General features: G+C 41.1%; 2 protein-coding genes across 4 annotated transcripts in view; both read left to right on the top strand.

Moving 5' to 3' along the window:
* Positions 1-7,726, top strand: part of LOC131690997 (aminopeptidase N) — a 15,685-nt gene extending 7,959 nt beyond the window's left edge. For 2 of the 3 annotated variants that reach the window (XM_058977130.1, XM_058977122.1), the window contains exons 2-6: positions 4,283-4,516; positions 4,575-4,861; positions 4,920-5,742; positions 5,803-7,079; positions 7,311-7,726. In XM_058977130.1, coding sequence (XP_058833113.1) covers positions 4,304-4,516; positions 4,575-4,861; positions 4,920-5,742; positions 5,803-7,079; positions 7,311-7,575 — 2,865 coding nt within the window. In that variant the 5' untranslated portion in view covers positions 4,283-4,303 and the 3' untranslated portion in view covers positions 7,576-7,726. Of the gene's footprint in view, positions 1-4,261; positions 4,517-4,574; positions 4,862-4,919; positions 5,743-5,802; positions 7,080-7,310 lie in introns of all 3 variants that reach the window. The other variant, XM_058977137.1, reaches the window with a different exon arrangement.
* An 867-nt stretch (positions 7,727-8,593) lies between these two features.
* On the top strand, positions 8,594-14,430 carry LOC131691019 (aminopeptidase N-like). The gene is given in 7 exon segments (XM_058977150.1): positions 8,594-8,716; positions 8,863-9,139; positions 9,440-9,720; positions 9,779-10,766; positions 12,434-13,530; positions 13,594-13,743; positions 13,745-14,430. Coding segments are annotated over 6 exon segments (2,826 nt in total). The 5' UTR covers positions 8,594-8,716; positions 8,863-8,941; the 3' UTR covers positions 13,857-14,430.
* Positions 14,431-22,286: the final 7,856 nt, after the last annotated feature.

Raw genomic sequence — 22,286 nt, forward strand, 5'->3', positions numbered from 1 at the left:
TTTTTAAGATCCATTTACTTTTTGACGCGTTTTATTAAAACAAATCCGAAAAGTATTCTGTAAACAGTGTTGCAGGACACCGCAAACGCCTTACCAAGCTCGTCTCAATTCAGCAAGCCACCGAAGTCGCCAACGAAGATTTTGGAATGATTCATGTCCAGCATTGGCACGGACTTTAAGACACAGCTTGAAGGGTTTATAGCGGGAAGAGTGGATGCAGTCCAATGATATCTGAGTAGATTATGAACCTAAGATCGAGAATCCTTCCCATTCGTAGTCATGAGTGAGCAAATCTGATCCTGGCCGTCTGTAACATGTAACATTTTGAATCGCTGTCTGGATGGCAGATTTGTCTAAAATCATTAGAACTGCATTAATGTGATGTTATACAAATTGAGATTGGGTCTTACGCTGATTTCAGTTTTGGACTCAGGCCCTCTAATGTTTACAAAGTGCATACAAATTAGAGCTTCAAGCGAATCTACAGAAATCGCATTCCTCGCACGTACTGGGTCCATCCATGAGCTCTAAGCAATAATTGATAGAGAAAACTAATAAAAATCACCATTCAATTTTTTTTAAATATCACTTAAAACAATACGACAGTATACCTTGTTTCAGGGGGTGCAATACTAACTGCTTTATTACCCTATTCTGAGCAACAATAAGCTATAACTTGCCCGGTTGGAAGCCAGCTAATTTAAATGCGGCGGTGGTTTGTGTATTTAAATGGTAACCGCAGTATCATATCACAGCAATTTCACGGCGACTCAAGGCATGCGGTCAGCTGAACTTGACATTGGTGAGCAGCTGTTGAACTGAACTAAGCGGTGAAGTCACTACAATACACAGTTAGTTACCTACAAACCGGTGAATGACCGTCTTAACTATAAAGGCTTATTCATCCGACATGGTCAACTCTACTTTTCTGTGTAGGTTTTATTGTTTTATCACGATGAAAATGTTTTTCCATTTTCTATGGAATTGTTGACAAATAACCGAACAATTGACAATACAAAATGTCATCAAATCAACTCAGGTTAGGGCCTCAAATCTAGAAGAAAAAAATCGCCGCCTACTTCAGATTGTTATGGTTGCCGATTGAGAAAAATTTCACCTTCTAGTTCTAAGATAATTATTTCGTGTTCTTTCGAATACAAAGGTGTCAACTTTCGGGTTAGAATAAATTCTAACCTGATATTCGGGGGTTGGGAATCGAACAGAGATGAGTTTCGTGTAAAGCAAACGACCCAACAACTACGATATGCTCGTCCGTAGTTAATTGTTTTTGAAACATTCACCGAAACGTACACGCCGCACCAACTGCTTATTAAACGCCGCTCTAAGGTTGTCAGCAAGTTTTTTGTGTAACTAGTACTAGCATTTGCTATTTGCAGTAGTAATAAGTCTCCCATTTTGGTTTAAACGCAAGGACAATTTTTAAAACAGAATTTGAATGATAATATTAGCTCATTAAACCAATTTTATCAATTCTGTAATCAAAAACGTTTTTTGAATTTTACTGAACGTGGTGAATTTGGCACCACTTGCATCTGATATATCCATCCTGAACAAAACGTTGCATAACGCAGGGCTGATTTTTGGAGCAACTTGTTTGCTCATTCATTCCTTTGTTATGCAAATTTGCAACATTATAACAGATTGGCTAAGCGCGGTGTTTCATGGAGCGCGGCCGTTCCTTTCGATCAGGAAAGGCCGCGTGGAATTTTGGGCAAATGCGCTAATATTGTTGCGATTTGAACCATTTCTTGAATTTCCCAAAAAAATCTTTTTAGTAAGTAACTGCGCCAGGCCGTCATTCCGTGAGGTAAACCGATTATTTTGAGTTAGCGGATATAGAAATGAGGCACATTTCAGAAAAAAGCCTTCCATATACAACTCAATCCAAAATTTTAATATAAGTAGGGTAGACGAGCGATTATTCATCTCATTAGTCAGGATGTCACACTATTTCGTTGATAACTCGAATTAGAGTGACTGGATTGCGCTTAAATAGGTATTATCATCTTTGCTTCGTTCCTAAGAAGCAGTACAGTTTAAATTTTTGTAGAATGATCGCGTTTGAGAGAAGCAAAAAGTCAAGTACAACAGTCATCCTACCATTCGAGCTAATACGTTGAATAGAGATAGCAGACACTGCCCTTATAAACTGTTCAGACAGCTAAGAAAAACTGGTTCGCTTTTGGTATTTCAAGTGAGTTTGAAAACCCCGACTTCGCCGGACTCAGTTTAAGAGTATGGTAGACTTAGATACGGAGCTTAAGAATTTTACTCATTGCTTGTTATCTTGAATGGTACTAAATAATATACTTGTCTAGGGTGGCCTAAATTATTTTTTTGTTAATAAAAAAAAATCTTTGTCGAAATGATTTAGGTATTTGTTGTAGTTTCTATGCAGAAAATGAGTTATTTTTTACAGTTCACTTACAAAATAGACAAAATGAAACCAAAAACTTTTCTAAGCTCCCTGGGATGATTCGAATTGACTTCCTTTCTGCAAAAGCCATGCCCTGGAGAAACGCAAAACATAGCATCACACTAATACACCTAAGTACCACCCCTAGCACTTGTCGCACAGAGGTCTGTCACGTACACGACACTGCATTGGATATCAGCTATGGTGTAATTGACCGATGTAGCAATATCCGGAGCCAGCCCGGTTATTACCGGTTACGATATGGACGTCATCGCACCTTTTTCCGCGATGAGATCAATGCAGTGTGAAATAGGGCCACGCATAACGACAGATCATGTTTAGATCTTGGACTGCGCATGGTTGCTTAATATGATCATCGAGTTCGGAAGCTTCAGGTGAGTATAGCTGGGCTGTTTGATCAATTTGAGGTGAGGGACGGATTTATATTATGCAATATGTCACCACGAGATCTGAGTGATTCTTTGCAATCGAAGAAAAATGAGGCCAACTTTGCATTGAAAATCGGTCATCGTGTATTTTGCATTATACATCTAAATCTAAGGAAGCGGTGCAAATTTATTGGCAGGATTGAGTGCACTCTGAACGTGTGTCATAATTCCCAATGAAAATGTTCCGATCTGGTTGCTAGGGTCACTGTCGACAAACAAAACAAAGTTATTTTTGATGGCCTAAACACAAACCAATGCGTATCTTCTCTACGATATTAAAAATTTTCTAAGTTATTTTGCCCAGGAAATGATAACATTTCCTGTATGTTTCAGAATTGAATCTTTCAATTCGAGACATCTATCGGTAACGTGTCAGAGATGAAAATTTTCTTGGATGTACAGAAGAACTGTTCCAAGCAAATATTCCGGATGTTCAGGATCATCGAATAAATGTTTTTTATGAAATACGCTATTATTTTAAACACTGAAAATTCCAAATTTGAACCAAGCCTTAGCCCGGTTGAAGGCTGTGGAATACCAATTTACCAATATTTTACCAGTGGCAGGCAGCAATTGCAATGAGTAACTTTCTTCAGTTCGACCGGATAATGACTACAATTTTACAATTATTGTCTACTGGAAAAATCTTAATAAAATATTAAAAATACATGCAAGGGCATACGCAATGTAGTGATACTACGTCATACCTTCACTTTAAAGATGTGTATAAGAGAGAGTTACTGACTAGGCAAAGCTCTCTAGAAAAAAGTAATTTTATCTGCCTTTTAAAGATTTCATAGAATCGATTTTTTCCTAGAACCGGGGTCGAATTTGATAAGCCAACCGCCTACCACCCATCTTCGAAGTTCTCATCCGCTGATTGAACAGCGACCAAACACAATTCATAGCACACAGTTTCCAGGAAATTTAGCAAACCAACCGGCTTTTCGTACGTGCATGTGGGCTTGGTAGTCAGGTGTTATTTGGTCGCTGCTCGGCCATCGACACCGGTTTTCGTCATATCAATTTCATCGCGTGTTGCGACATATGGACATGTTTCTAATTTTTACACGTCATCATTTATTGATGTAGCACATCGTTTTCTGATTAAGTAATTAAAATGACACGCAAATTGAACATGGACTCACGGAACGACAAATTGTAATCATACGCACTTCGACATGATCATCCGATGGGGAGACATGGGTAATTTACCGCAGCATTTGAAATTATGTACTATAATTAATTTACTCCCCAAAGAACATACATTAATTCAATAGTGTGTGGAGCAAACGTATTGAATATTGACTTCTGGGGAACACGCCTTTCTCGTATTATAACCATAATTTTATTTTTAATTAGATGAAAGATTCAGTCTTTCTCTTTTTAATTCTAGTGGAAAGAGTTCTACTACAAGATGACGGCTACCAATCCAATCCTCGCCTGTGCAGTTTTCGGGTTGGCAACGCTGGTAGCACTAACCTGCTGTGCCAGTGTTTCCGTAACAGAAACCACTTACACCAACTACCGGTTGCCCAAAGCTCTCCGACCGGAACACTACAGCCTGCAAGTTCTGACTCATCTAGGTGATGAACGGGGATTCCTTTTCACTGGACGTGTACTGATTAGGGTAAGTACATTCGATAATGAACAAAGAAATAAAGATTCAATATAACCTATCCCGCTAGATGATCTGTGACGAAGATGTCACCAATGTCACCCTGCACTCCAAGAATCTGACGATTGCCGAGAAGGACGTAAAACTGACCGAACTTTCACCGGGTGAACCAAAACCGATTGAAATCAAGCGTGTTCAGTACATCACTGATAACGACTACGTGGTATTCCACGCGAGTGAACATATGAAGAAAGGTAAACAGTACGAGATTAGCATCCCCTTCGAAGGCCCCTTGGGAACCGGACTATTAGGATACTACCGCAGCAGCTACGTGGATCAACGGACGCAGAAAAAGATGTAAGTTCCATAAACTGCCTACCCGATCGTTGTAATCCTCACCCTATTTTAATCACAGCTGGCTCTCGGTCACTCAGTTTGAACCGACTCACGCCCGTAATGCTTTCCCCTGTTTTGACGAACCGGCTATGAAGGCAACTTTTGATGTTTCCCTGGGACATCACAAACAGTACACTGCTCTCAGCAACATGCCGATCAATCGAACGGAGCCGATGACCTCGACGAACGCAGACTGGGTGCTGGATCACTTCGACACTACGGTACCGATGTCAACCTACTTAGTGGCCTACTCCGTGAACGATTTCGAGTATCGTGAGGCCAGCACCAAGATGGATGGAGATGTCGTGTTCAAAATCTGGGCTCGTCGTGATGCTATCGACCAGACGGACTACGCTCGGGACGTTGGACCACGAGTAACTCGTTTCTACGAGGAATACTTCGCGGAAAAATTCCCACTTCCGAAGATTGATATGATCGCAATTCCGGACTTCTCAGCGGGAGCTATGGAAAATTGGGGTTTGATAACGTACCGTGAAACGGCTCTTCTTTACCATCCGAACATCTCGACGGCAAGCAACAAACATCGAGTTGCTTCGGTGATCGCGCACGAGCTGGCACATCAGTGGTTCGGAAACTTAGTTACGATGAAATGGTGGACCGATCTTTGGCTGAACGAGGGTTTCGCTACCTACGTTGCCAGTTTGGGTGTGGAATACCTACACCCGGAGTGGCATTCGCTCGAGGAAGAGTCGGTTGACAACACGCTTGGAATTTTCAAGTTCGATGCATTGATCAGCAGCCATCCGGTGTCGGTTGAAATCGGCCATCCGAATCAGATCTCGCAGATCTTTGATGCCATTTCGTACGAGAAAGGATCCACGGTATTTCATAACTTGATACCTAATCAACATGTCTATTTACGTGGTTCTGTTGTCTTTCAGGTTATTCGAATGATGCACCTTTTCCTGGGCGAGGAAACATTCCGCAACGGCGTCCGTCGTTATCTTAAACGTCACAAGTATGCCAACGCCGAACAAAATGATCTGTGGGCTGCCCTTACAGAGGAAGCTCGTGAAAATGGTGTACTGCCGAAGGAAGTTGACGTCAAAACGGTGATGGAATCGTGGACTTTGCAAACTGGGTATCCGGTCATCGAGGTAACACGTGATTATGAAACTGGAACGGCCGACATTACTCAGGTACGATTCCTGTCCGATCGAGAACAACAGCAAAATTTCACCGATTACTGCTGGTGGATACCGCTGACGTACGTCAGCTCAGAGAACCCGGACTTTGAACATACACGAGCCAGAGATTGGATGATGTGCGGAGCGAATGATCTACGCAAAGAACCCGTTAAAATGCTGGATGATCTGCCCGGCAAGGATGATTGGGTCATGTTCAACGTACAGCTGGCGGGTTTGTACAAGGTCAAGTATGATAAGGCGAATTATCGGTTGATTGTTAAACAGCTGAACAGTGGGAAGTATAACGTTATAAGCTTGGCCAATCGAGCCCAGTTGATTGACGACGCCATGGATCTGGCCTGGAGCGGAGAACAGGAATATGGAATCGCATTTGCTATGATGAATTATCTACGGCAAGAAACTGAATATATCCCATGGAAATCGGCTCTGAGTAACTTCAATACGATTAATCGGCTACTTAAGCGAACTCCGATTTACGGAGTATTCCGGAGCTACATTCAGTTCATCATTGAACCAATCTACGAACGGTTGCAAATTTTCAGCGAGGATCGTGTTGTAAGCGAACGGCTTGACTCGACTAAGCAGCTGGTCCAAATTGCAGCATGGGCTTGCAAGTTTGATGTAGGTGATTGCGTTCAGCGGTCGGTTGCTCTATTCGCCAGTTGGATGGCCGTTGAGGATCCCGATTCGAGCAACCCGGTTCCAAGGGATCTCCGCTCGGTGGTGTACTGTAATGCGATCCGTAACGGGAAGGAAACCGAGTGGAATTTCCTGTGGAAGCGCTATCTGAACAGTAACGTCGGTTCGGAGAAGGTTATGATTATTGGATCGTTGTCATGCACCCGGGAGATTTGGCTGGTCGAGCGGTTTCTGCAGTGGTCGCTCAACAGTACCTCGGGAGTGCGCAAACAGGATACCACCATTCTGTTTAGTGGGGTGGCCAAGAGTGATGTGGGATACCATTTGGCCAAGAGCTTCTTCGTGGACAATGTGCAGCAAATTTACAGCTAGTAAGTTGAGCCGGGTGGAGATTTAAATCATGAATAACTTATTTCATTACATTTTTTGTTTATAACCACTAGAATGAAAATCACTTGTAATCTTAGTCACTATGATTGAAGGTGATTAAGATTATAAAATGGTATAAATCAGGTCTCGCACTCTCTCTTGTCAGCTACTAATAAAAATTGTCATCATAAAGGATTCAAAATCCACCATTCACTCACTACACTTTTTTTCAGCCTCTGGCCAGACACATCCCGCCTGTCCCGCTATCTGAAACCACTGGCCGAGGAAATGTCGACAGCAAAGGAGCTAGAAGAACTGAAAGATCTTATCGACAGCAAGCAGGCCGTGTTCGAGAAGGCTACCCAAGGTGTCAAGCAGGCACTGGAAATGGTCGAAATCAATCTACAGTGGAAGTCCACCAGCTATCATCAGATGGCGCGGTACCTGCCACAGTTGACCTACCGTACCACCAGTCTGGACGTGACGGAGCTCATCTAGTATTGGGTTTTGATCGTTTAAGATCACTCGTTTCCTGCTTGATATATGTGTTTTGGTGTTCCGTCCGCACCCATGCTCGTCCTGTGTTGTTATTGTGCCGTATATTTCTTTTTGTGCTAGTTCTAGAAATAAAACAAAAAATTACATTAAACATTCACTTGAATCGTTTGCGATGACACTATATCCAATGACAAAGTGATCGAGACAGAATGGTTGGGGCAAATAATTTGCCAACTTGTGTTAAAAAACGAAACAAATGGTTGAATTCGACGAAGCGAATCGAACTTAATTGTGGTCACTGATGTTATGATATCCGGTTCCTAGGTTATTCTGGCCACGATTTTAAGTTCGCGAGCAATGGCCAATAGATCATAATCAAACTAGTTATTAGTGAATTTTCTCTGATTTATAACGTTTTCTTGAGGATACAGTTTGCAACAATCTACGCAAGAACATTGCTACATAGGCGTTACACACAATGTTGAGCTTCACCGAAACAGGGAACTCTAAAATGAACTTTTCATGTACTACTTTCTTCTGTCAGAAGTAGATTCGCTTAGGGCAAGCGATGCGACTTTATCGTAGTGCTAAATTTAAAGCTTCGATAACAGGTAAAACGGTTCTGTACACACATAATGCAACCATGCTTGAACAACGGGCTACACGTTACAATTGATATCACCGCGAGGACACAGTCGCGTTACGCTCGATTAATGGGGGTCTGTTGGTTCCGTCTACTCGATCCGATACAGACGCGGCAATAGATGTTTATAAACAAATAGATTATGATCTTCCTATCCAAATCGTGTGCACTAAACATTGGTACAATCCGGGCCGGTATGCAGTTAACAGCAACTTCAAGGAAACAATGCCGATTTATAAGCCGCAGCACGAGTTTATAATGACGGAAGTCTCAATGACACTTGGGCTGCTGGTGATAGGAAATAATTTGAACATTTTTTTAGTTGTTATATATAAAACAGCTAGCAAACAGAACCGACGTTTTTGCGCAAGCTTAGCTCCGTCGAAGCAGTCGCGATCGAAGAGTTTTCTAATGTCGTTTTCGCTTGAAGCAGAAACTAACTCAGTTTCGGACCTAACTGCTGTCAAACCGTTTGTTTGAAGCCAGTTTCCAACCTAGGTTATGCGCCACTGAACTGAAAACCGGGTTGGGTTCCAACCTGAAATATATTTCGGGTTCGCTCACACCACCGCTGTTTGGCGAGAACCCAACTCAGTTTCATTAAAAACGTTCGTTTGAAGCAACTAACCTGGGTTAGTTTCTAGGTTCTCAATCGAAAACGACATAAATATTTTATCACCTCGTACCTCGTGCAAATCAATTTGTGCCAATTTTCTGACAGCTATGAATGGGGTTATGTTGCCTATTGCTCTGTGGATGGCGCTAGTAGTTTTTGCTGACACGTTTAAATTTGTAGTGAGTGATGACACTAGCTATCGGCTTCCTCAGAAAGCCATTCCGCAACATTACGATCTGGAGGTGCACACTCATCTGAACGATGACAAAGAGGGATTCCGATTCTACGGGATGGTGAATATAACGGTAAGTACAGGCGAATAGAAACTAACTAATTTTTCACAAAAAAGTAGGAGGCAGTGAAATGGTAAACTGACATACGATACCGCCCCAGACTAATTGAGACTACCAACTCACGACGAATCACTCAACGGCACGTTGTATACTGTACAGCTGTTTCATGGACACATCCGATTATCTCTCGTCTCTTCAAAAACCATGTTACTTTTTATCCGTCACCATTTCTGATTCGCTGCGCCTACTGTTAAGTTAGCAATTTTAGTAATCGAAGAATTCACACGTCAATCTCATCATCATCCAATACAGGTGATATCCTGCTACGACTCAATCGACATCACGTTGCATTCCAAGAATCTTTCCATCGCCGAGAACAATATCTCAATCAGTGACTTGAACCGGCAGCGCCAGATGACAATATTTTCGATTGCCTACGACCACCGGTATGATTTCCTAATCATACGAACAACCAAATTGTTCCGAAAGGGTCGCCGATACCTGTTAAGCATTCCGTTCAGTGCCCCACTAGACACAAACATCGTTGGCTACTACCGCAGCAGCTACTTTCACTCAGAAAGTAGACAACGGATGTAAGTACAAGTTAGGTTACGGTACAAGTTCAAAATAGAGCAAATCATTTCGTTATAGGTGGCTATCGATAACTCAATTTCAAGCGATTCACGCTCGCCAAGCATTTCCTTGCTTCGACGAACCGGAACTGAAAGCTACCTTCAACATTTCGTTAGGTCACCATCGAAGATATAAGGCCTTATCCAATATGCCACTGCTTCGTAGCGAACCAGCAGAGAGCCGACCCGATTGGGTGGTGGACCATTTTAACAAAAGCGTTCTGATGAGTTCTTACCTGGTGGCTTACTCAATTAACGATTACAGTTCGGCCGAAGCTTCATCGGGTTGTGACAACTCACCCACCGTTGCTATGCGATCCTGGACCCGCAAGGATAGTACAGGAAACTTAAAGTATGCTAACGAGATAGCACTGAAGCTAATCCAGTTATACGAACGGAACTTCAATCTGCCGTTTCCACTGCCGAAACTAGATTTTATAGTAATTCCGGACATGCTGTTCCCAGCGATGGAAAATTGGGGTCTCGTGACATTCACCGAAGCCGCGCTGGAGTATTCGTCGTCGGAGGCAACGATCGAAGACCAACACTTTGTTGCATCCGTAGTGGCGCACGAGCTAGCCCACATGTGGTTCGGAAACCTGGTGACTATGCGTTGGTGGTCGGATCTATGGTTGAACGAAGGTTTCGCTCGGTACACCGAATTTCAGGGAGTAGATTGTCTCCACCCGGAATGGCGGTCGATGAAAGATATTATCATCGAGGACGTACAGGAGACATTTAAGTTGGATGCGTTGAATAGTAGCCATCCAGTTTCGATCGAGATTGGTAACCCCGAAGAGATACCGCAACTATTTGATTCTATCTCGTACAAAAAAGGGTCCGCTATTGTGCGAATGATGAATATGTTTCTGGGGGATGATGTCTATCGCAGAGGAGTGGCTCGATATCTGCGAAGATTCAAGTATGGGAACGCGGCGCAGGATGATTTGTGGAGAGCTATGACTAAGGAAGCTGGCAAGGCTGGAGGATTTCCCGATAACTTTAATGTTAACCCTCAAAAAGGCAACCGGGTCTCAGAGGCCCGGCACGTTACAATTTTTTAGTTACAAAAAAATGTGTATGCAGTATAAGCTTGGGCATGGAAATTTTGATAAGTAGCTTTGAAATCTATAACAAAAATAAAGAATTGTGAAATTTTCATCTATGGAATGATGCGCAGCTATGTTTGAATTTTTTACATTCACAAAAAGGCAAGCCGGGCCTGGCAGGCCCGGTGTGCATGCAATAATTACTAGGAATACCACGGGTTTTATACATTAATATTTATCTGAAAAAAACATTTTGATGAGTTCATCTTCATATTAGCAGGATTTTTTTTTCATGTTTTGATTGATTTTATCTTTACCTTTTCTTATAAGAAAAAAATCTTGAAAGTTTAAGCGAATTCTATACATTTATTTTATAAGGAATGTAAAAATAGCATACGATAATGACGTGTGTCATATTTTTTTGGGTAAATACTTTTATTTCACCCACTGTGGTGTACTTGACAATTATTTGGATACAACATAACCTAACTCTGTCGTTATTGTCTATTTTTGTTGGTTATTCTTTGTGTTATAGTTGTCGTAATTATTCAAATTGTAGGATCTAAAAGCAATAAAAAATTGAAATGGCTATAAGACGATATGCCCATGTTTTCAATCGGCTCAAAGAATCTGAAATAATGGAAGAAATTCGAGCAAATTCAACAGCAGACGATTCCGAAACTGATTTGCAAAGCGAGGAAGAAGATGTGAATGATATTGCTTCCGACGATGAATCTGATGCAGAAAAATGTGGATATGTACTCCGGTTATGCATCAGAAGAAATTAATAGCAACCCAGAAACATTTATTGGTCGTGTTCAAACGAAATGGAGCTCAGAACCAATCGACAGTCGACGTGATCTTCCGAGTACTCACCTTTTGGAAAAAAAAATTGACCTTTTTACATCCATCACCTTATACGCTGAAATCGGGATTTGCTGCGCGTTCGTACTCATCATTCTGTAATTCCGGAACCGGAAGACGGATAAATTAGAAATTCAACAGGAGCCAATGGGAATGCAGTACCTTTCATTTGAAACCAAGTTTGTAAAAATCGGTAAATAATTCGCTGAGAAATAGGCATGACATTATCTTAGGAACTTGGTAAGTTCCCCCGGGCCATCAAGAACCGCCATAGCTGGCCAATGTGGTCGTAATGCCTTCGGTGGGTCATTAATGATCTAGGCATGCAAAGCCAAGTAATGTTGGACATATTTTAATATATATTGCATCATTTGGACATCATGGTGGTATCAGTTTCTATGGAAATTTGCTCTGTGATTGTACTCTTCAACACGTAACTCCAGAACCGAAAGTCGGATCAATAAAAAAATCAATGGCGACCGATGGGAAGGCTGCACCTTTCATTTGAGACTAAATTTGTACAAATCGGTCCAGCCACCTCAGATAAAAATCAGTGAGATTATTTGCCACATACATACATCCATACATACATACATACACACACACACATACAGACATTTTACGATCTCGACGAACTGAGTCGAATGATATAAGAGATTTTCGACCGATTGCATAACCTTTCTATATGAGAACGGCAAAAAGGAGCTTGAATTTAGACGGGCCTGAGAGGCCCGGCTTGCCCTTTAATGTTAGGATTTTAGCTTGCCTTCACAAGGGTTAAAACTATCATGGATACTTGGACCCTCCAAGCGGGTTATCCGGTAGTCATCGTAGAGCGGAAGTATATCGATCGAACGGTGATCTTCCGACAAATGAGATTTACGTACGATGAAACCATTGACGACCCGGCTTGTTGGTGGATTCCCCTCACTATTTCCACTGAACGGAATTCTAATTTCAACCGAACTCAACCACATGTTTGGTTGAACTGCTCTGAGGAAGAGACGACTGTCTGGCTAACAGATCCACCATCCGACAAGGAATGGCTGATGGTAAACAATAAGCTGGCGGGCTTGTATAAGGTTCAATATGATGATGACAACTACCGTTTGTTGGTGAAGCAGCTTAGAGGTGGAGGATTCAAAAAAATAAATACAATTAATCGTGCTCAACTAATCGACGATGCGTTGGACTTTTCCTGGGCTGGCCTTCAGAATTACTCGATAGCTTTTGCGCTGCTCAGTTACCTCCCGTCCGAGAACAAATACATTCCGTGGAAAGCAGCTCTTACCAATCTGGATACAGTGAGTCGTGTATTGGTGAATACATCCTACTACGAAACGTACGAAGCTTACGTGACTGACCTTCTAAGTCCTTTGTATGATCGGTTGAACCTATTCCAGTCTAACATCACTACCAACAGATTGGGACAATTTCGTTTAAGGAAACTGGCGGCTGACTGGGCTTCCCGCCTGGATATCGAAGATTTTGTTATAAATGCAGTCAAGCTGTTCGACAGCTGGATCACCGATGGTTGGAATACTGTCCCACTGAACATACGATCTACTGTTTACTGCACGGCGATTCGCGAGGGTACCCGTCGAGAATGGAATTTCCTGTGGTCTTATTATCGTAAAATCAACACCACTAGCGCCGAACGATCGGCAGCAGCGGAAGGATTGGCATGTACCAAAGAGGTGAAACTGATGAAACAACTGCTGCGTTGGTCGATCGGTAACACAACCGAGCTTCGTCTGGAGGATACAACTGTAGTCTTCTACACAATAGCGGAACAACTGGAAGGTCGCCCGGTGGCGAAACGTTTTTTGTTTGATAACATAGACAGAATGGCTGATTAGTGAGTATAGATTGCAGGAAAATTTCGTAATCGATGTTACTGAATGTTTCCTACAAATTGCAGTGTCAACCCAGAAACGTTCGAGTCTAGATTAGCAAGCCACGTAAGGGTTTTGGCACAGCAGATCGTCAGCAAAGCGGAGCTAGATGAATTGACACAATTTACCACTGCGAAACAGAAAATTCTGGCAGGTAACAGCTTAGCGATCCGACAAGCTGGCCCACTTGAATATCCAGTGGAGGCAGAATCAGTTGGAGGAATTCGTACCGTACCTGGAACTGCTGGAGCAGAATAAGTTTGATGCGGCAGTGCTGAAATGGTTCTAATATTGAGTTGAACGAGTTTCATCAGAGTTACTGCTGAAATGCTTGTCATCTTGATCGGAGCTCCTAATTTTATATGTTTACGTAAGGTATATTCACCCTTATTTTGCATGGCTTCGTACAAACATAACGCTATGAGGGGATTCCGTAAAAAACATCGATCCGGCAATTTTCCCAGAACACTAGCTCAACCTTTTATTCACGGTCCCAAACACTCATTTACTGATGGGTTACCCCTCAGGTTTGGGGACAATTTTTCACTATTGGTCTATCCCCCATATGCTTGTTCATATGTCAGTGGCGCCATGATAGCAAATGTGGTCAGAGTCCCAACTACAAATATATTTAAAACGACCGTTAAAGCGGGCGAAGCATTGTTTTTGAGTGTTATGTCTGTTAGTCTGTGGTAAGACGCCCATTTAATAGCAACCACCTTTACACTCTGCGGCGCGACGAGTTTAAACTGTTCGGCATAATAATAAAAGGGTAAGCATCACACAGTTTTCTGTTACTCGATAACTGTTTCCAGTGTTTCAGTTTTATTAAATTCAATAATTAAATATGTTACTATTATCGATATTTCTTTTACATTCATTCTGCAACCGAACTAATTGCTGGGTGACTGATCCAGTAGAAATGATCTCTTCATTTTCGTTTCTCTCGCTCTTACGCTCTTCGCGTATCTCAACACTGCTCGCAAACTAGATTCTTCAACGCTGGTATGTACGTCTGGATGACTAACTCTGTATATGTGTGGGTGTGTGTTTGGGTATCTGCGTCAATTAGGGTGACCAATGTTTTGTATGGAAAAAGCTAACCTTTCGTGAACTTGATCTGGCTATTTATTCTAGGCCCAACTTTGTTTATGCCCTATCAATTGCCTCTTCTTCGATCGAACCACTTAAATACATTACCCAATGAACACAGGTTGATAGAACATCCACCAGCTATCGTTTTCTTCTCCATTATCGAACAACTAAAATTTGTCTTCAGTTACTAAAATATATCCGATTTCATCCCTTCTTCTCAATTCTACTTCTCGACTGTAGAGTATTTGCTCGCAGCAACTTTCCGATAAATACCTCTAATTCATATATTGTTATTATTTACAACAGTTACACTTTATAATATTGTTTTATTTTCTCTGTGTTGACTTCTTTACATATTTTATTTGCTTTTCTCCTAACTCATTCTCCTGTCCCAATGAAATAGCTGTTCGACCTGTTTAACACTAGGATTGGTTAGTTACACAAAAACTAAGTTTTAAAACACTTTTTCCGTGTTCGCATAGTTTCCAGTTGTGTGTTTTATGTGTATGTGTGTCTAAGTGAACCTCAGATGACACTCGTATCTAAGTGTTATTTTTTTCATTTATAGTCATGTGCTTGACCTTCAATGTAAGTAAATGTTTGCGAAGATGGATCATCCCTTCCATCTTGCTGTGAAGTTTGTCACTTCGGCTCCCCTCTCGTAGTAGGTAAATATCAGTTAATAATACCAATAGGGATAAAAATCTTTCACGAAAAGATATAAAATGAGACAGAAAAGCTTATTTACATGTTTTTTTTTTTGTTCTTTGCGCAGCGGTATTAAATTTTGCACGGTATGGAGAAAAAAATCTGTTAAACGGGAAATGCTTTCTTTTCTACAGGCTTAGCCTCTCCAGCCTCTCATGGTGAGGTGATGATGGTTATGAGAGGACAACTGCTGGAGTGTGCTTTATATGGTGGTTTTTCTTTGTTTGGAAGAATTAGGATTGGTTAGCAAAAGCCAGGTCGATAAAACTTCTCTCCTGGTTAGGGAGGCGTTTAAGAATAGTTAATATATTATTATATGCATGCAATTGCTGTAACTCTTTTTATATAGTAAAATAATAATAATGATTAATATTAATAATACAAGCAGGGAACAATGATCACAGATACTGGTCGAATGCAAAAGGAGTATAGTTTTAAAACAAAAAATACTTGGGTTGTTTTCTCTTGTCTGTCGGTTCGACAACAGACCGGTCCGTCGTCTGGAAAGCGATTGTTTGTTGTTGAGAATAAGTGATTTGCATGAAAAAGCCACTTCGTATATATATTCACATTTGCTTTTCTTTAAATATTTGCTCATATAACTGTATTTAGCCAGGCATGGGAGGTGAGTTAAAGGAGGTGTGCGTTTTTGAAAAATAAAAGTCTTTTGTGAACTTTGATTTCGTGGATGAATGGCGAATCAACGCCTTGGTTCTTCATAATTGCTTTGCGGAATTTCCACATTCCGCTTGAAGGCTTCGCAGCCTATCATTATTTCGTTTTTGCTTGAGGCGGAATTCTAACCTAAACAGTTGTCAAAATGTATGAACTGACATTGGTGGAATTGCAACTAGACTCAGTTTTTAGGTCAACCGCAAACGGCATTAGCGTACAGGACAATAACAGTGCTACTGATACGAATCTTTCTAACACTGCGAAACCGTTGCATCGCGGCTACAACATCGTAGATGTACAAACCAACTGCCCAAGGGCCCCACCCTCACCTATTTTTTGTTCCCTTCCAAGCGCCAGCATGCTACGTCTTTTGCTTGGATAACATTTCATACTCTGGAAAATGTTGTTACGTTGCGTAGCAACGCAACGCAGTTTGTACATATGCTGCGACCAATTCTAATTTTGCGCAGCCTTGCGTATTTCTTTCTGAAAAATGTGAAAATAACCAATTAATGTGCTTTTCAATCCTAATTTTTTTAACTACATGGATTTGCATACTTTTCCTCTGAACGGCTTGGCTGTGGCACAGAATTGTCAAGGTATATAATATGATCAAAAGCGACCAAACTGAAAACAAGACTGCTCATTTTTGTTCTTCGTTTATATTGACTACTGTGAAACCCTGCCGATCCCCATTTGTTTGCCAACGTGCCCTGGCCGTCACCGTGGTTTGATCGTTACATTTCCTTCAGTTCAGTAACAATGTCTTTTTGTGCGGTTTAGCTGCAAATCGTAGGTCATCTCAATTGTAGCCATCGGTAATCAACTTAGCGTTTAGAAAAATTCTATGAACTGAATATAGTACATGAATATTAACCTTATCATTTTGGAGCCATGAAAAAATTGGAACTTGAAACTGCGCACACCTCCCGAACCATCCCCTACCCGATAAATTCAGTTCCACCGCCAACCCAACAGAGCTCATATACGAGAGTGACACACCTGTGGTTATAGGCTTCAGTAGTGTAGTAGTGCAATGGAAAATATTCCTCTTTTTACTTTTCTTTTGCTTTCGATTAAGAGACTTGATATACCTTTGCCAACGTGTTCCGAGGGGGGGTATTATGGGTTTTAGTCGTACCAGGACTTGTATCCTCCCAGAATACAGGTGTAATCTATGTTAGTTACTTCTATTTGCCACGTTCCACTAGGTAGTTTATTTTTGTTTTGTTATTTTCTACTTTTGTTTTTTTGAGAGGAGTTGATTTGCATCCCAACCTCGTCGGATTTTGTGAAGGGGATCTAGAATCTCTGTAGCTTGGTTTCCTATAGGGTTCTTGTTATATACTTTGTTTTTTTTCTTCTATTTGTTTGATTTGCTTCTCTAAGGCTTAAACCCATTATCGTATGGTTGTACATTATAAGCATGCATCTCCGAAACAAATTGTATGGAATGGAAATATTTTCTGGTGAGTTGCCTAGTTGTAATATGTTTGTTGCTTTGCGCTATGTTTAAATCCGCTTCTTTTTTGGCAATTTGGTTCATAATCTGTAGATTTTTTTTGTTACAGCTCAGCATGTTGTTTCGACAATGTCAGATTTGGAAGGTTGCTATTAAAATGCTACATAAAGTGGAAGAATGCGAAATTTGAGAATTAAAGGCCGTTTCTACAACTGCAAGCATCATCAATGTGCACTGCTTACACGAGACAATAACCAACTGGAGCTGCATACCCGATACTTGAGGGACATGTAATAAAATACTTTATTGCTGTAAATTCATCAGTAATGCTTTAATATAGAGGTTTAGGCCGATTGAGCGACGCGTGTAATTAGTGTCAAATCTTTGTATAATACTTTTATATTTCATTGTCTGAAGAATAAGGGTATGGTTTTTACTGGAACTGGATATACTTCCAAAAGTTGGTTAGACCAGATGCCCAGAATCTGCCCATGGAGCGATGTTTTACCCGTCTTATAAACAAAAAAACTCAAATATTGAATAGTTCTGTCAAAGCCCGGAGGGCCGAATCATATACCAATCGACTCAGTTCAACAGAACGAGACAATGTCTGCATTTGCTATCGAGAAGGAACCTCCAAAAGGCATCACTGCCTGATTACCCGTTGTAGGATCGGATTTCTACCGCAGTACTTTGTAGTAAGTTTCTCGACTAGACCCCCCAACCATTTGTTGCTCCATATTTTCATCCTTTCGTGGCGGAAGGAATTATGCTCATACACTTCTTCTTTTACATTTATCGTCCGTGTTTTTCTTCATATCTACAGTTCCTTGCTCGCTATTCAACCTTCGCGATAGAACTGACCTGCACAGACCTGCTGTCAATATTGGAACCTGCGAAGACGGCACCAACTACCGTGTCTAACATTCCTGTTCAGCCATCCTCGCAGGGTTGCTTCTTCGAATATAAGTGTTGCTAGCTCATTGTTCTATCAACTCACATTGTATTTATCGGGCGGCGTATTTACTCGCAAAACCAATCTCCTCTGTTGTCAGCCCAGAAACCGATATCCCGGTTTTTGTAATGAACTATTTATCTCTTAACGCTGGTACTGTCCACTGTCCGTTCCAGGAGAGTCGCACTGGGCTTCCACTGAAATCACCACACTCGCATTACGTAGGACATTGCCGATGGAAACCGATGGAAGTGAAGTCTACCTCTTGTGAATCATCACGACGTACTTTATTCATTACACCATTTAACTCCCAGTTTATGTTGAACCAGTTTGTTCCCAATTTTTCACGGTCTACTCGAGTACTTGAAGAATTACAGTTGAAGACGGAGAGATTCGAAGTGACGGATTTTCTGCAGACGCCAATATCCTGTTTTCCAAGTCTACGTATTATTCGATCGCCCATTTTTTCTTCTGAACAAATTACATCCCTTCACAGCCACCCTCGCAGGGATTCTTCCCCGACTTGATAATACTAGTCCATATTTCCTTGCCAATTGGTTTTTCTATCTCCCAGTTCTTTACGCCGACTATATTCGTGCAACTACACTGTTAACTGCGTGTGTTCTCGTCTCGACGCATCTCAGTTACCATATTCTCCACTCTGAGCTAAGGCATCTCGATTCACGCAAATCTTGTACGATAGGCATTTTCCTTCATTTTCACACTCTGTACAAAAGGTTAACGAAGCGTGCCCGAACCGATGAGACAAATTTCTAAAGCAATCATGACCAGGCAAGAAATGTGTAAGGTAGAAAATTACTTATCCCTGCTTCCTGTTCACCCAGATCGAGAGAACTGAACGTGCATCTATCTTTTTCCGCTGAATATCAATGGGCCTTCGAGTCAGCTCTTGGCGATTTCCGTCTTCCGCTGGTCACCTTCCGCTTGTAGCTTTTAGAACTATTCCATTGCTCAATGTTCCTCCGACGACTTCTTTACTCGATCGCGACTCGTATAGCCACGAACCCAAAGATACTGCACAGTTTCACTCGGTTTTGCTGTCTCCCGCACTGCAACCCAAACAGAACCTACGTAGCTAAAAATCGACGAGGATATTCAGAAGATTCCTCTTTACCTAGTAGCATATTTCTAGCAAATGCGTTGACAGGCATATTCAGGGTGGGTGTTGAAGTTCAGTCGGTCTTCGACCATCACACCTAGCTTTTCCAGTGAACATTCCGAAACAATTATGTATATTCACTGCAACAGTTTTGCAATTGCTGACCAGTAGCACTTCTTTTTTGTGGTAGGCTATCTGCAACTTCTCCTGCTTCCCAACTTGAATCATATCAAGTGCCGCTTCTGACATCTCTTCAAGTACAGCTAGCACGATTTTGTCTACAGCCTCAGGCAGCTTAAGCGCCAGTGCGTCGTTATACATCTTATTCCGGAGTGTTAGACCCAAGATGGAGCCTTGTAAGACTTCTGGTGTGATTCTGATTTCTGACGCCTGCTTGTCTCGTAGACCAGAATCCTTAGATTTCTACACAGTTAGCTCCGGACTCCACCTCAGTCGACGACAACGTAACGCATTGCTATTTTCTAGCAGCCCAGCCAATCGGTACTCTTCCCATTTTGAAGACGTAATCGGTATTAGATTTTTGATCAGTTTTATCATCTACACTATCTACATATCCTACCGAATTATCGGAGCTGCCTAATTCCAGTTTTGTGTGGATAAAGCGGATTCCTCAATTCGCCTCAATCCAATCAGCATCGGTTGGCTTGCTGACCTTGAGACCGAGAATATAAGCTAGTATAGTCGGGTAACAAGCATCCATAGTAATGATTGAAGGTTTAGCATTCTCTTAATCTCTCAGCAATCTTCCGACTGTAGATCACTTGATGGAGCACAGAACTTCCACTGCTGGTAATTTTAATATGCGTACCTATCATCTACATGTACTAAAATAAATTATAGCTTTTCATTCACAACTAAGCATCTGCAGTGGGTTAATTGTATCCCAGGCCTTTGAAAGTATCCGTTATCTTCTGGATCCATCCACGTCCTTGTATGGGCTTGTTTCAATCCATACAAGCTTCTTTTTTGTTGACAAACATCTTGCTCCTGTTAACAGACTTCTTGTTTATCACACGCAGCTGCATGACTCCTCATTGTTGCGTGCTTAGTAAAAGAAGGCGAACACTTCTTCATAATTAGACCCAATTTTTTGGCTGTAATACTGAACAACAATCCTAGCCTTGTAACGAACTATTTTACCATGTTCACCAAGCTTTTTGAAGGTCCACTTCGACCCAATGGGTATTCGAATTGAAGCTAGTTTAACAATTTCCCAAGTCAAATTTTCTCAAAGTCGCTAATTCTTTATCCGTAGCTTTATTCCAGTCGTTTCTCAGCAGCGCAGAATTCCTCTTTGAATGTACGCGGCTCGTTGTGTAGATGAATGTTCATTCTCGAAGATTTATTGTACTGTACATTGATAAAACCCTTGTAGCTGGTTCGAATCGTCGTATCGGGTTACTGTTCCTCGCCGTAAAATTCTTCTTTTGCGTTCGTTATTCGGTTTCAAATTTTCCTATGCTTCCTTTGACGTTTTCATGGTTGTCCTCGACAAAAAGACCGATAGTTCTTCGTGTCTTTTGGTCGCCAGGGCTCCTACGACGCTAATTCCAGTGCGTATTCGGCATTCGTCCTGATTTCTGAAGTTCTGCACCTTGTACGTCTTCAATCCGGATCATTTACTAATCTTTCCGGACGAAATTTTGCGAAGCATCAAATTTTTTTATAAGATCCCGCGTTGAAATGTTCGGATTCCGTTTGAAATGTACAATATGGGTCATTCCACGCGAAGTGATCAACAAAAGATGCAAACTTGAAATCGACCTTCACGGATTTGAACAAAATTTGGAGGAATTGTTCATCTAGGGCCAATATATAAAAACCCAAATTTTTGTGTCAATTGAACCACCCCTCGGGTCATGGGAGCACCCCCCGTTTTGGCAAATTGCCAAAACCCTTGATTTTCTTTTGATCATATCTCCCGTTCTATTTACTCCAGAATCAAACCACAAGATGGCTTTTGAAGAAAATTGTTCAAGAAGTCTATAAAAAATATTATTTTTTGCCGACAGTGTTGCCAACTATGCAATTTTTTCAGTTAAATATTAAAAGTTAATTTTTCTCAAAATACGTATATTTTAATTTTGAAAATTTTAATGCCATCGCGTTCCTCAGACATTTTTACATAAAAAACACTTATCGTCCCAATATAATATGAGCGCATCCTGAGATATACCGTTTTGAAAGGGAAAATTGGCCAAAATTGTAAAAATCTTCAAACTGTCATAAAAATCGACCCTGATCTGCTAGAAGCAAACCAAATACGTAGTTTTTCATCATTTCTCGTCTACTTCACGAAAAATTATGTTTGAACTTAGAATACTCAAGTTGGTTTTTTAGTGTTGTGCGCTTGCGGTTTTATATGGGAAATTACGGTTTTTTCTCTTCAAAACGGTGTATCTCAGGATGCGCTCATATTATATTGGGATGATAAGTGTTTTTTATGTAAAAATGTTTGAGGAACGCGATGGCATTAAAATTTTCAAAATTAAAATATACGTATTTTGAGAAAAAATGGCTTTTAATATTTAACTGAAAAAATTGCATAGTTGGCAACACTGTCGGCAAAAAATAATATTTTTTATAGACTCCTTGAACAATTTTCTTCAAAAGCCATCTTGTGGTTTGATTCTAGAGTAAATAGAACTGGAGATATGATCAAAAGAAAATCAAGGGTTTTGGT

This window comes from Topomyia yanbarensis, chromosome 1 (genome assembly GCF_030247195.1).
Source record: "Topomyia yanbarensis strain Yona2022 chromosome 1, ASM3024719v1, whole genome shotgun sequence".
Taxonomy (NCBI): domain Eukaryota; kingdom Metazoa; phylum Arthropoda; class Insecta; order Diptera; family Culicidae; genus Topomyia; species Topomyia yanbarensis.